We start from the raw sequence: 14923 nt of genomic DNA, 5'->3' as shown, positions 1-14923 counted from the left end.
ATGACATTTTTCTTCTCAAAATATCAATTGTGACAATTTACTCGCAAACTACCAAAACAATAACAATGTACCCTTCAATGCTAATAAAATGACAAAATTACTCTTATTAAAATAAAAACAGAAAATACAAAAATTTATAAAAAAATAAAAGGGTAATTGTATAATAAGTCCTTAAGTTAATCCTCCAAAATTTTTAAGTCTCTAGGTTTTTTTTTTGGACTTTTTACTTTTTGAGTCAATCAAAATGACAATAAAATCTCTGCCGTCAAAATTCTTTTAATAGACGTTAATCTAAGTCAAAACGCATTGTTTCACCTCATTAAAATATTAATTTTTTTTAATTTAATTTTAAAATTTAAATCTAAAAATAAAAAATAAAAAAAGACAGGGGTGGCCTATACGGGGTGGCCGGCCACCCCTATCCTTTTTTTATATTTTATATTTTTATATTTAAATTTTAAAATGAAATTAAAAAAAAAAATTATTATTTTAAGGGAAAATTACATTTCACCTTTCTAAAGTTGACAGCGTTTTTCAATTCGAACACCAAAATTTCAATTTTTGCAATCCACCATGCACAAAGTTCTAATTTTTTTCAATTCAACCACTATTATCTCAAAATTCTCATATTGCCCCTCATTTTTATTTTTTATTTAAAAAACAAAAAAAAAAAAAAAAAAAAAAAAAAAACAAATTTGGGAGTGCAAAATGGCTAGAACCAATTTTTTTTTTTTTTTTTATAGAAAGTAAAAAATAGATAAAAAAAAATTATGGGTAATATGGGAAGTTTTTGATACAATTGGTCAAATTGTAAAAATTTAGAACTTCGGGGAGTGGATTGCAAAAATTAAAACTTTGGTGTTCAAATTGAAAAACGCTGTCAACTTTAAGGGATAAACTGTAATTTTTCCATATTTTAATTAGGTGAAACGGTGCGTTTTGACTTAACGGCTGTTAAAAAATTTTAACGTAAGGATTTTACTTTCATTTTCAATTGACTCAGAAAGTAAAAAGCTTTTTTCAAAATTAAAAAAATAAAAAAAATAAAAATAAAAATAAAAACTTAGGATTTAAAAATTTTGGGAGAATTGACTGAGGGACTTATCATACAATTAGCCAAAATAAAAACACTAAAAAATAAATAAATAAACAATAAAAATAAAATTAAAAAGGAATGCCGGACCACTCCTGGATGGTGGCCGGACCACCCCTGGGTAACTTGGCATGGTGTGGCCACCGCCGAGCATTTTTGGTCACCACCTAAAACTTTTTGGGGGTGGCCGGCCACCACCGAAAACAGCTTGGGGTTGGCCGAGTCACCCCCAGAAACTATTAGGGGGTGACCGAGTGTGACTTTGGTATTCATTTTCTCGAAAACAAAACGGAGGCGAAGAGAGATAAGGAGAGTTACGATGAAGGGGACGGGATCGGGGGACTTGGCTCTAATGGCGGCATTAACGCCGTCTTCGATTTTCCGAGAGAGCATGTGCTTTTCCAGGAATTGTTGCACCGACATTTCTTACTTCTTCTTCTTTCTCTCTGCACTTTGTCTTCTTTGAGAATTACGACGACTTCTAGACTTCTCGGAATTGTGGGATTGCAGGGATTTAGAGCGAATCATTCTTATACTCAAATCCTCAAAGATTTATGAGTTCAAAGAAAGTTGAGCACTAATATTCACAGTTTCTTCAACTTCTCAACTCTGAGGGGGTGGCTCGGCCACCCCATTAGAATCAGTGGTGGCCGATTCACCCTCTAGAGGTGGCTTGGCCACCCAAGACACCTTGCCGCCCCCATGGGTGGTTCTTTTTTTTTTCTTCAATTTTTTAATTTTAAATATATTTGATTTTTTTACTTTTTTCAAATTTTTTTAAATTAAAATTTTTCGTTAAAAAAATTAATTTTTTTCAAATTTATTAGGGGTATTTTTGTCTTATTAAAATTTTTATAGAGGTAATGTTGTCATTTTACTAGCATAGGGTACATTGTTATTGTTTTGGTAGTTTGGGGGTAACTAGTCGTACTTAGGGCTTGTTTAATAGTTTGGAAAGAGATTGTCATTGGGGTAGTAGTTTGAGGAGGTTAAAGAGAACTTTACCTTATTTTTTAAATAAGAAAAAAAATAATAAGTAATTAATTAATTGCAATTGGTGACCCGACACATTGGCACGTAACCAATTGTGCTGTGCCCAGTGTACAATTCAAACCAAAACTCAATAGTGTGATTTTTGTGGTTTAGAATTTAGATTTAATAGCTTACAATTACCATTGTTGGTATAACAAAGTAGAATTGATTATTTGATTTCTTTGAAAATATTTGTTTCATGGTAATTTTATAATTAAATTAATTGATTAATGAAAATGCATTACATTATAAATTCTATATTTGAATCGAATTAACTTTGCATCATTCCACTTACAAGAAAGAAAGAAAACAAACTTTGCAAAAAATACGCTATAGCCACTCAATATCTCCACATCTCAACTATTAAAGAAATTTCAATGCCAAACTCCGAGAAATATTTTGCTATACGCATCAAACACCGAAAAATATATTTCTAAAAATCATTTTTCAGGAAAATATTTTCAGCAAAAAACATTTTACGGAGCCTATAATGTGCCACTAATGGGTATTCTAAGTTGGTCTCAGATTGTTGAAGGCAACAAAATCACTATTTTTGATCTAGAGACAAATGATAGAAATTGCGAGATTGTATTTTTGATGTAGAGACAAATGGTATTATAGCTGTGTCATTGTATGCAGATATTACACCAACATCACATAAGGCATCCTGAGCACTTAATTCATGCCAAGCATAAACTCAAGCCAAGCATGTCCCAAGTTGCACCATTCTACAAAATTCTTTGATTTTAGATAAGGACATAACTCCGACGAGAATTTCCTATGCAATATTCAAGCCATCACTATGATCTAAAAAGAAAGATTTTTCATAAAGCAATGGAGAAATGAATCATTCCAGGAAATAATAACCACAAGAAGAAAAATCAATCAAATTTTGTTGCCTTTTTTCATCAAATTACATTCCAAAATTTTTATAAAATCAAAACACATTTAAAATAAATACATAAAAATCCCCATATATTAATCCTCTAAATATAGAAATGTTTTTTTTTTTTTTACAAAAATCATGACATCATATCAAGGCATCCCAAGTAAAAACTCTACTAGCTAGTGGACACTCACACTAATACATATTCACATAAACAATCGAAACTTCAGTTTTGTCTCCTTGATGAAGATAAGAATCTATCGGTTAAAAGAATACCTACCATGAATAGTGAACTACTGAGAGGAATGGTCACCCCCACTCAACATGATCTTGATTCGGGTTTGATTTCACCGAAGTCGTATCCAGATGTAGAGGAAGAGTAAAATGTATGGCCTATAGTTGAGTTTTGGATGTGGCTTCCGCTTGAACTGTGCTCTTGCCTTTGTCGATGGAGGTCTCTCATGGCCTTGAACCTCAAATCTTCACTATAGGTGCTTGGTTCCGGGATCGCATCTGGAACGGTCATTCGCCCTTCGAGCATGCTTACAACCTCCGACATGGTAGGCCTAAGTGACGATGAAGCATTTGTGCACAACAGAGCTACTTTAACCATAATTTCTGCTTCCTTTTGGTTCACCTCAGACTCCAACCTCTCATCAATTAGCTTCATCAAGTTTCCAGTTTGTTGCAAATGACAAGCCTACGACATAAAATATTTAATTACTATCATGCAAACGTTCCTCTTAGCTTATGATCAAAGTAAATAAATACAACAAGTAACATGTAAGGATTGACAACGGATGTGTAATGGATCAAACAAGAAGAGGAATTATAAAGTACCCGATCTAAAAGACAAACGCAATTGTCACTTGGCATATAGTCGTTATTGTTCTTTCCACTGACAATTTCCAAGGCTACAACTCCAAAACTATAAACATCTGCTTTGTAGGTTAGATAACCCCATAATGCATATTCTGGTGCCATATATCCTCTGCAAACCAAAATCTAAACATCTCGTAATTCAACACCAAAAGTTAATTTTTTTTTGCAAATATCATGTATGTAACTCTGACAAGTATACAAATAAATAACTATAAGTTTTATAGAAGATGGAAACCAACATTGTTCCAGCAACTCGGGTGCTAATGTGACTCTTCTCCTCTTCATCAAGCTTAGCCAATCCAAAGTCCGATATTTTTGGATTTAAGTCTCCATCCAACAACACATTAGTTGCTTTAATGTCTCTATGAACAATCTTGAGTCTTGATTCTTCATGGAGAAAAACTAGACCTCTTGCTATCCCAATACAGATTTTAAGCCTAGTAGGCCAATCCAATTTAAGATGATTCTTTTCTGGACCTAAAAAACAAGAAAACATAGCTAAAGCACTCAAATATTCTTTACTTTTAAGTTTTTCAAAAAAGTAATGAAATAATTGAAAGGGCACAAAAAATGGGACACAACCCAATAACGCAGGAAACATACAAGGAGAAACCAAAAAACTAAAATCAAATTCCATAGAACTGCCAAACCGGAAAGTCAAGAAAAGAGTAGTTTGTATCATGTTATTTTTAGTAGTATGCACGGCTGAACAGAATGACATAATACTCACCAAATAGAGCACGAGCAAGGCTATTATTTTCCATGTACTCATACACCAACAATAATTGATCCCCTTCAATACAACATCCATGAAGCTTCACAAGATTTGGGTGTTGCAAACAAGAAATCATGCCTATCTCGTTTAAAAATTCACGATTTCCTTGTTTCGATTTAGATGAGAGCTGCTTCACTGCTATGACAGTACCATCAGGTAATTGACCCTGCACCCAACATTTATTCAGATGAGAACAAAAATCTATGCTCAAATGGGATAAATCAAGTAAGAGTTTGTTGCAATACCTTGTACACCGGACCAAACCCACCTTCTCCAACTTTGTTGGCAGAATCAAAATCATTAGTAGCAGCTTTTATTTGTTTGAAGGTAAAAGTACCTGTCTGCAACTCTAGCCCTTGAACATCTGTCCAAGGAGGCACATGTGAATTAGTGTAAGCCAAGGAATTATTTTATATGTATTATTCTTCTAAATATCATTTATCATAATTAATTTCTATCACATTCTAATATCGTACAATGGATCTCATCATTAAGAAGCAACAATTCAACCGCTTGTCAGAACTTAAGATTGTAATGCTTGAGAAGTAAAAAAGAAATATGCCCTCACAATTTAGCTCAACAAAATCTCCTTCAAGAAAATAATTAGTTCTACTTAACTCATATGCACCCCCCATTAGAGTAAACTAACAGTTCATAATTTAATATTTGAAAACCATACTTAACATATTATTGTAACAAATATTCCATGACATATCAAAACACTTCTACACAATATATTAGATATCTGAATTTAATTATGCGCACATACATTCATTTCTCTAGCAACTGAAGATCAATAAACCACAATTAAAGAAGTTCAAAAGTCAAGACAGCCTACTCTTTGTGCACCATTTACTCATTAAAATTGACTATGTAGAGGCAATTAAATCAATTTGAAAATCAACCCATTTTTTTTTAATCAGTAATTTGAGAATCAAGCAACTGATAAGTGTGTGTACCTGTTTTTCTACCTCTTGTCCTCCACAAACAACCTTTCCACCAAAGGATTCCCACTAATAAGAGTAGTAAGCATACTGCTCCAATTACAACTCCAGCAATGATATGAACAGTTTTCTTGGTTCGACCATTTAGACAAAGCTTGAAATCTGTTCAAAAACAAAATAAAACAATTATGTTTTCTTGCTAGCAAAGGACTTGAAGTGAACAAGACAAGAAAGCTTAGCCAAATATATATTCACTGAATAAGGTAGACATAAACATGGAATGTGTACCAACGAATTTTACCTGTTAATTACACACAAAATAGAATCAGGCACACAAGGACAGGGGGATGTGATTTGCATACAAGCAAGTGAACATCACAAAATCCCATACAAAATCTTTCGCCGAAGACAAGCTATAAAATTCTTATTTTATCACAAAATTGAAACTAAGAGTTGACTCTACCTGAGATGGAGAAAGATATACTATTCTTAAAGCATACAAGTAGCAGCAGTTGCATACAATGAAGCTAGCAGGTATATCAAGCTGTTACTTCCTAGACTATCATTACCACATAAAGCATAATAGCTAGCCAGCAGATCAACAAATAAGGGCTAATAATTGATTATAAGTGATTCCCACAAATGACAGCTAGGACTTTACATGAATTATTAGTAAAAAAGGAAAAAAAGGGATCACAATGCTGCACTGTCCCAATCACAACAATTACTACATTGCAATTTAATCTTATCCTTTGGCAATGAACCCAATCGTTTGTGAGATATCACGAGACCAAAATATTCAATTCCAAAAGTATCAACTATCTAAGCTCCAAAATATTTGACAATCCGAAATAATTTTATAGCAAGGATAATTTGAAAGACTAAAATTAAATCAAGAGATAGTGCATTCCCTATAAGCTTTATGCATGATTACCAAACAATAAAGATCATAGAATTGATTGAATTCATATAATTCAACTTCAAAAAGGTAGTTGGAATTTGTCTTTATGCTTTTCTATGTTGTTCTGAAATGTGCATTTATAAGCCAAAGGAAAACTGGATGGAATTTCATACGATGCATATCAATTTCTATGACCTTTTCCTTGTCCAATGAAACAAATAGAATATTTTCTTTACTCCACAGAGCAAACTAATGATACCATGCAGTGCCAATAGGATCTATAAACAGGCTATATGTCCCTATTACTTGTAGATTGGCATGTGCTAGAACATATAGTATCTCTACGGATACTAATGAGACAAAGAAAAGATTTACACACATAACTCACCAGAAACCACAGAAACAGCTGATATAAGGGGACCATAAACTCCTCTACCAGGGATTCTCGTTGTCCCTTTACCAGCCCAATAGAATCGGATCTCTAACACATTTGTTGACACACTGACATTAGATACATGCTTTACTACTGGCTTTTGAGCAATACCAGTGTAATCTTCAATATTGAAATCCTTCCACACTAGTATTTCCTGTGGCAAAGAGGTTTGATTAAACCTAATCTGGAACGTCAAAGATACATATTTAGCATCACTGTAGCTTATTACCTGAACATAGATATCGAACACACGCTTCCCAAGACTGCTATATGTTTCGTTATTTGTAAACATTATCTCTGCAAAGTGGAGATTTACAGTGTAGTTTCCATTCTCCAAGCAATAATGGAAATAAGTAAGCGATATAGGAGATACACGTGCTGTCGCATACAATTCAGTGACATTTGATGATGCAAGAGATACAGTGTAACGTGTATTTTGGAAATCGTTATCATCCATGAAGTCTCCAGTGCTGCTAAATCCCCAGTAACTATCATCACTGATAAAGAATTCTGCAGCGCCACCTTCACCTTCTGCATCTCCTTCATACATAACAGCTGCTTTATCTTCCTCGAAGACTAGATCATTTCCACCAGAATTAACATGCAAACAATTTGAATCTGCCAGGAAACAATATAGAAAGAGAATCTATGAGAAAGAAAGATATATGGTAACCACAAAGCAAAGTACTGAGCTCATCATTTTATACATTTTTTTTTATTTTTTCTATGTTTTTTTTAATATTTGGTGTAATGATATATCAATATATACCTATACACATTTACAGTCTATTGTTAAACTCTTTTAAGCTATCATAACAACTATCATTCACTCCAAGGACAAACTTTTCAGAAATGAATCACAATATTCTCAGGTAAACACAAATCTGATTAGGAGAAATGCAAGCTATTGATAGTGCAGCCCTAGAGCCGAGAGGTATACAAGAGAAGCAGATATCAACATATATTTGTACACGATCAATTTTTTTGTTTTTTAATAGATAATTGAAAAGTTCCAAAATAAATTTGGAGAAACTCCAGATTAATTTCATAGCATTCAATAATGTTGGAACTCCAAAAATGTATCCTTACATCGTGGACAATCGAAATTCTTCAAGCAATGAGGACGTTGCCTTCAGCAGAGAATGAGTAACAGAAGAATATGTTAGTAGAAAATGCACACCCTTCATATTAAACTTTGTTCTCATTTTGTAGTAGCTTGAAAACTTATAACAGGACTAAAGAAACCAGCTAACAAATGAATGAAAAGAAAGGGTATCTTACAAGTTATCCTCCATTGAAGAGCTTCGAAACAGATTAAGGTTTAAATTCCTAATTAACAACAGAAGGTGCAAGAAACGTAAATTTTAAAGCCATATCAAACTGGAAAACATACATAAACAATTAGTATACAAGTAGACTGACAGGTTTTCTTGACAAGCTGGTTGCTCAGGACCTTGCCATGTAAAGTTATTGTAAGAAAGATCACTGCATCCATGCATTGGAAAAAAAAAAATGTCAATTCTTTAATTAGAAAATGAAAAACGCAAAATAAAAGAAAAAGGAAAAAAAAAAAAAAAAAAAACAAAGAAGCTGATCTGAATTTAAAAGTAATAGCATTCAAAATCATTTGAAAAGCATGTTTTATCATGGAATGTCATTTTCGTTAAAATGACTAATATCTATTGCTAATATAGTAATCTGTTAACATCCAGAAAATAGAAGCAACTTAGACAATGATAGTAGGAAAATTTGGCTAAGATCTGAACTTAGGGAGATTCGAGTATATGCTGAAAACACCTAATACTGTTAGCTGTGAGGTTTGATAATGAAGTTGTTCCCTCCTGCCTTGAGGCAGGATGGGCAGTAACGGGACAGCTAAACTGAATATTAAATTTGTTTCTTGCCTTCTGAAAATATTATGGAAATAGTAGTCTAGTGCATGTAGTGTCTCTCAATTCAACAAGTAAAACAATCCAATTATATTAAATACTAAATATAAAAACATTTGGGAAAATCCTATTTTTAATTCAAAAACATAGATTAGAAAAGAACTACCAAATAGAAATAGTGCATTTATGAGCTTAATAAGATGAGCAAAAATTGAATATTTTGGCAATTCAAAAGGAGATCAGCAAACTCCTCCCTTATATATGGTTAGTGCCAATGGCCATCAAATTGTTATTTCCCTGTATTTCAAAGTTAACGTTTAACATGGAGAAAAATATTGGATACACCACAAGGGCAATAAGAAAAAGGTGGATTGCAAATATATCAAAGAGATGAAACTAAACAGAGAGCATCCCAGATAAGAAACATACATATTACTTCCTTCCTTCAAGATTGAATCCGGTACATTTCCACTTAGCATGTTGCCAGCTAAAAAGCTAACAGAAGCAACATCAAATGTTTAGTATGCACTAAATACTAGAATTAAAAAGCAATTGAACAAATCCTGTCAGAAATCTATGGTGCATTTGGTAAGATATACATGACATGGTTCTGCACCAGATAGCAAGTTTGATTATAAAAAACTAGGGTGCACGTGTGCAGTTTTGCGTTCAGGTGTTTGTCTCTAAATAAATCAAGTCCTCCAGACTTGGAAATGATATTAAAGTATGTTACTGATGAAAGTTATAATATACAATCAATTACAGCCTCCATGACAATATACTTACAGGAACTTCAGGCGCTCTAAGTTCATACTGGTGGGAATCTCCCCAACCAAGTTATTGAAACTGACATCCCTACAGCAATCACAAAGAGACAAGATGATCAATATCCATCCCTGGAACAATTTAGAACCTGGATTGTTGGGAAGAAGAAAGGGTGTTCAAAATTTTATAGTTTGTGAAGGCATCATTCACTTAGTGTTACTAGAAGCTATTTCATTCAGGAAAGCAAACATTGCCTCTATGAATAGGCTATGTTTTAAAGTAATCTGTTACCCATCCAGATAGGAGAAAACCAGACAACAATTATAAGAAAAGAATTGAAAAATAATAGCAGCAAAAAAATTGGCACATATTTATGTTAACCGGAAAATTAAAATGTGTCACAACTTGCTTGCATCTTATAGGTCTCTGTTGTTTCAATTTTACTGGTTGGCCAATTTTTTGTACCAAAAACTTACAGGTGTGCACACAAGTGCACATCTATATGTTGTGTAATCATAATAAGTATGTGTGTAAGTGTATCTACAAATTAAATGTGTTCTCAATGATGTCTTCAGTTTAGGAAAAATAACTCAATTGGAAACATCTTGTTGGCAGTTTTGTTTTGTTCTTTGAAATCAATTTGGTAAAAGTACTCTTTGAAAATACAACCAAATAGGCCCTTAGAATTCTATCAATCCTAAGAATTTCTCCAATCAAGTAATGTAAACTAAATCTTGCTCGACGTTCATGCATCTGCCCAAGATTTATCGTTGAATGGATGCAACATATTGTGGAGTTAACAACACTTTACATACGAGCAAGGATAACATTTTTTAAATGAAAATGAAATCAAAGTAATCTACCAATATAAGTGAAGAAAAGCTAGCTTTTTCTTTCAGTTAACTGGCCCCCATCTTTGTTGTTCATTGCAACAAAGGCATGTTCTTTGGAGATTCAAATACCATCCAAATCAAAGGCATTCTGAAGGCAAATATCGATACACACACTTGCACAGATATATATGATTGCCTAATTCAAGCTAATAAACAGCATACTCCAATACGTCACATGCTTTACTTACAACATTTCCAGATTCTTCATTGTCCAGATGTATGAAGGGATCTCCCCAGAAATTTTACAGCTTCTCAAAACCCTAAAATACATAACTGAACTGTATCACATAAAGCATCATCAAATCGAATATATATATTTGACAAAATAAGCACTAAACATACAATCTTACTAGGCCAGGCACGTTTTTTAGCATAGGAAAATCCTGATTTGGCCCATCTATATCACTAATCCTCCTGTTTAAAACAAGCCGCATGAGCCAAAACTGTTGATTGAATATACCAAAAGATAAAAGTAGCATCCTATCAAGCAAATGGACGGATGTAAGAAGGTTTTTTACTCACAACTGAAGCAAATTACTCAGAAGTGATATATTTGGTGGGATGGGTCCCTCCAGTCCACTTGCATGCATTTCTCTTCAAGAATTCAAATTTTAATGAGAATAGCTATTAGAAAATATACGTAAAATAAAGACTTGTCTGCTATCAAGACTCAAAAAGCACTTGAGATCTCTTGAAGAAAAAAAACACAAGGATCTTACAATCTTGTCAGTTGCTTCCAGTTCTGTATGAAATCGGGTATTGTTCCACTGAAGTTGTTATCATTTATCCTACTGCATTGGGCAATAAATTGATGTTCATCATCAAAACTTTCTATATTTATGCTTTAAAGGAGGGGCAAATTATGTCAACAGAAGCAGATATAATAAACTCTCACAAATCTGTTAGATTTCCCAGCATGGCAAAAGTCATTGGCAAGTTTCCTGTCAAATTATTGGAGGATAGTATCCTGCAATCACAATATTGCAGCAATTAACCAACAAAATCCTTCAAAAATGTGTTACCAAGGAAAAGAATTAATTATAAACTACCAAAATGAAGAGAGGAGATGTCTTACAAAGTCTGTAAATTGGTCAAATTTCCAAGCTGAGGAGGAACAATGCCAGAGAATTGGTTTGCTTCAAGGCTTCTGTTTAAAAAAAAAAAAAATGAAAAAAAAAAGAAGGTAACACAAAACCAGAAAAGGTAAATTGAGATTACTAAAAGAGCATAATAGAAACCATCCAAGAAATCACTATGGAGTGCAGGGGTATCAAAACAACCATATAACAGTTGAAAAACACGAAAAGTTTCAGAAGTTTGAGGTCATAGCAATACACTTATCAAGAAAACCAGAGTCTTTCTACTTTATTTCACAACTCAAGCACTCATAAAGACTTCAAACCAAAGTTCAAAACGTACAGGTATGTGAGACTGGTAATATTTCCCAATTCCTTTGGAATCTCCCCTGATAAGCGATTCACAAGCACAGAGCTGCACATTACTTGCTCGTTAATTTAAGATAAAAGCAGCTAAATCAAAACTTCATCAATATAAAACAGAAGAGCTCACATAGAGGTTAATTGCATCGAAGCCCATTCCAGAGGTATTGTCCCATTGAGATAGTTGAGGGCAAAATCACTACAATGAGAGGACAACCAGTGTAAATTGAAAACGCTGAAAAAATCATCTTTACTAAATTCTAGTGAATTGTGTTAGACATTAGTGTTGTAAAATATTAACATCAAACATATAACTGAGGAATTTCAAAATGATCTTACATTTCTCGAAGGTAAGGAAGCTTCAACAGTTGAGGTGGAAGCATGCCAGGAAGACTATAGCCCTTGAGCACTCTATAATAAATGAGTTATAAAATAGTGAGTATACGCAACGACTATCATGAGAAGTAGATCAATCATGACGTGCTGTTAGCATTTTACAATATATTACATATGTCATGGATGTTAAAAAGGCAGCTTTTAAATGTTTGGTGGCCTTCATTTACAATGTATAGTCAACAAACTTTTTCACAAACCTGATAAACAAAATAACAGTAAACATATATAGATTAGTAGATGAAGGCTTAGATGAGTTAACTTCAATTAATTAATAAATAAAAATGCATAAGATGGAAGATTTGACATAAAAATAATTAGTAAAAAAATGAGGAAACTATACATCCTTACGACATGACAGGCGGTGCTGTTCTCAAGGTTGCAATCACAATCAATGCTACTTTCAGAATCCCTTGGTGGATCTGGTGTCATCCCAACCATTTCAATTTGGCAAGAATTACCATTAAACTTCCAATATGTTGAGCCCATGGTAGTAGCTATTTGTTGGAGTGCATCAACTACACAACATCCACAATCAATAAACATCACATGTCAAATCAGCATTGTACAGCTGTGCTAATGAAAAAAAAAAAAAAAAACCTGGAAATCCAACTTCATTGCACCTAGTTTTGGCTACGTTAAGTCACAAATTTATATTACAAAGAACCAAGGAAAACAGTTATCAGCGCTTGAGTAATATCATTTTTATTGCCTAAATTCAGATTCAAAACTCTATAAGCTCAACTGTGTCCAGCAGTTCTAAATAACCAAGAAACTTTGGAACATTTTTTTAATTCTGAATCATGTGACCTTGAGGCTTGAAGGAAAAAAAAAAATTCGAGGAACATCCACAACATTACTACAATTCTTCGCTTATGTTTATTTTTTGAGGAATGCTAGGCTTACAAACAAATTTACAAAAAAAAACTTTTACAACATGATATGGCACAACATGATTGGAAATGAGATAAAATCAACTTTTGAGAAACCCAATCATATTGTGCCACATCAAGTTGTAAAAGCTTTTTTGTAAATTTTGTTTGTAAGTCTAGCATTTTTCTTTCCAAAAGTAACTTTTTTTCTTTCCTTTTCTTTGTTCTCCTTGCAGTGACATATTGGCTCACGATCAACTAGACACTAGATCTTGGAATACCAAATATGAGCATATTTCAAAATCAGCAAAGTTTCATGAAGAAATCGATTTAATTCTCCAATTCACTTCCACATTTGTGGAGGAAAATATGAAACTAACAACTTAATATGACATCATTCGACAATTCGATTAATGCATTAAAACAAGGAAACCAAAAAAAAAAAAAATCAGTTCTGCTAGAATTATGTGAATTTAGACCAATAAGCATGTGAGAATCACACTGATTAGAACTTAGCCCATCTAAATACAGAGTACCAGAAAAACATGCACTAGTGAAGCACCATAATCATAAATTTCAATGTGGAAACCCCCAAATAACTCAATGAAAAAAAAACAACAAAAAACAAAAAAGATCAATACACATTACTTTCATATCTTACTATGAAAAATGATAAGCTGCTAAGCACAACTAGTCCAAACAGTTAAAGGGTGACACCCAGTTTGACTAACTTCCCAAGATTCAAACTTTCCCTTTCTTTTCCCTGTGAAGAGCAAGCTCGTACCTTCTTCTTGGGCTACCACTGCCTTTGCGAATCTCAGCAACCCGAAGCAACTCAATGCAAAAACCATAAACAGGAAGAGATTCTTTGCCACCATGGTCAAGAATTTGACAAAACTACTACCGATGCTTCTGAAGGAACCTTAATACATGATTTGGAAACAAAGCTGGCTCACACTTTCTTGGTTTTGCAAAAATCTGTACATACGAGAATCAACCAATGTATGTAGTTGACATGTGACACTCAAATCCCACCACCCAGATGTGAAAATGGATGTAACTAATGTTTTGGATTCTTTGAACGTTGGAACGCTCTGGGTTTGGACTTTCCCCTGTCTTTGTCTATAATAATGATGGCGGCTGTGAACGGTCTATATATTTCTTGCTATAAATTGATATTATTGGATTATTAAATTATTTTCCATTCAATTAACTTGTAATAAGGGTGTATACTTTCAGGAAAAAGGAGTATTTACTTATTGTATTCACTATTCAACATTATTGTTACAACTATGAACTGATTTATAAAAAGCTTAAAAAAAAAACCAATATGTAATGGCAAAAGTTTTAGACTTTAGAATCCAAATTACTCTTAAAAAATGTAATCTAGTGATGGCCATGTGAAAATTTAATTTGGGTTATTTTATTACAGAAGAATAGGCTTTTGTGTCCAAAACAAGATAAAATTGTTGAAACAGGATAATATTGTTTAAACAGGGTAACTGTAGGAGGCAGGCAGGATGGCATATTTGTACATTATTATTGTTTTTCCTTGTCATAAAATGTTTTTTTTTTTTTTAAATGAAAAATTGTTAAATTGTCCTTGTGATTTTGGTTATGTAATAAATAAATTTTTATTTTCAAAATAAGCTTATAAACTCTTGTGATATTCTTAAGTGACAAATGATTCTTATGCATGAATTCTGACAATTTTTTCCCTAAAATT

General features: G+C 33.0%; 1 protein-coding gene across 3 annotated transcripts; it reads right to left on the bottom strand.

Moving 5' to 3' along the window:
• Positions 1–3102: 3102 nt before the first annotated feature.
• LOC148588048 (putative LRR receptor-like serine/threonine-protein kinase RFK1) lies at positions 3103–14302 on the bottom strand. Of its 3 annotated transcripts, XM_088517170.1 has the most exons (24): positions 13982–14302; positions 12669–12843; positions 12272–12343; positions 12063–12131; positions 11913–11984; positions 11569–11640; positions 11389–11460; positions 11213–11284; positions 11016–11087; positions 10836–10907; positions 10682–10753; positions 9622–9690; positions 9265–9330; positions 8369–8431; positions 8228–8275; positions 8036–8076; positions 7176–7564; positions 6902–7100; positions 5628–5774; positions 4914–5032; positions 4624–4834; positions 4133–4370; positions 3852–4002; positions 3103–3711 (listed from the first exon to the last, which is right to left on the bottom strand). In XM_088517170.1, the coding sequence occupies exons 1-24, from the start codon at positions 14073–14075 to the stop codon at positions 3331–3333; spliced, it is 3036 nt and encodes a 1011-aa protein (XP_088373296.1). In that variant the 5' UTR covers positions 14076–14302; the 3' UTR covers positions 3103–3330. The 3 variants fall into 3 exon arrangements, with proteins under 3 accessions (XP_088373296.1, XP_088373299.1, XP_088373309.1); XM_088517173.1 differs by lacking the exon at positions 10836–10907; XM_088517183.1 differs by lacking the exons at positions 12669–12843; positions 13982–14302 and adding an exon at positions 12441–12457.
• Between the last annotated feature and the right edge of the window lie 621 nt (positions 14303–14923).

The sequence above is a fragment of the Corylus avellana genome, chromosome 1 (genome assembly GCF_965113065.1).
Source record: "Corylus avellana chromosome 1, dhCorAvel1.hap1.2, whole genome shotgun sequence".
NCBI lineage: Eukaryota > Viridiplantae > Streptophyta > Magnoliopsida > Fagales > Betulaceae > Corylus > Corylus avellana.
The sequence above is the reverse complement of the archived record's forward strand: the minus strand, read 5'-3'. Positions and strand labels throughout refer to the sequence as shown.

Excerpts from the sequence above, each read along its gene's own strand:
- LOC148588048 (XM_088517170.1), bottom strand. The coding sequence starts at position 14,075 with ATGGTGGCAAAGAATCTCTTCCTGTTTATGGTTTTTGCATTGAGTTGC. Across the intron at positions 8,276-8,368 it reads CCAGCTTGTCAAGAAAACCT|GAATTTAAACCTTAATCTGT; the intron begins GTCAGTCTACTT and ends GTTGTTAATTAG. Across the intron at positions 5,775-6,901 it reads AGCTGTTTCTGTGGTTTCTG|ATTTCAAGCTTTGTCTAAAT; the intron begins GTGAGTTATGTG and ends GTTTTTGAACAG.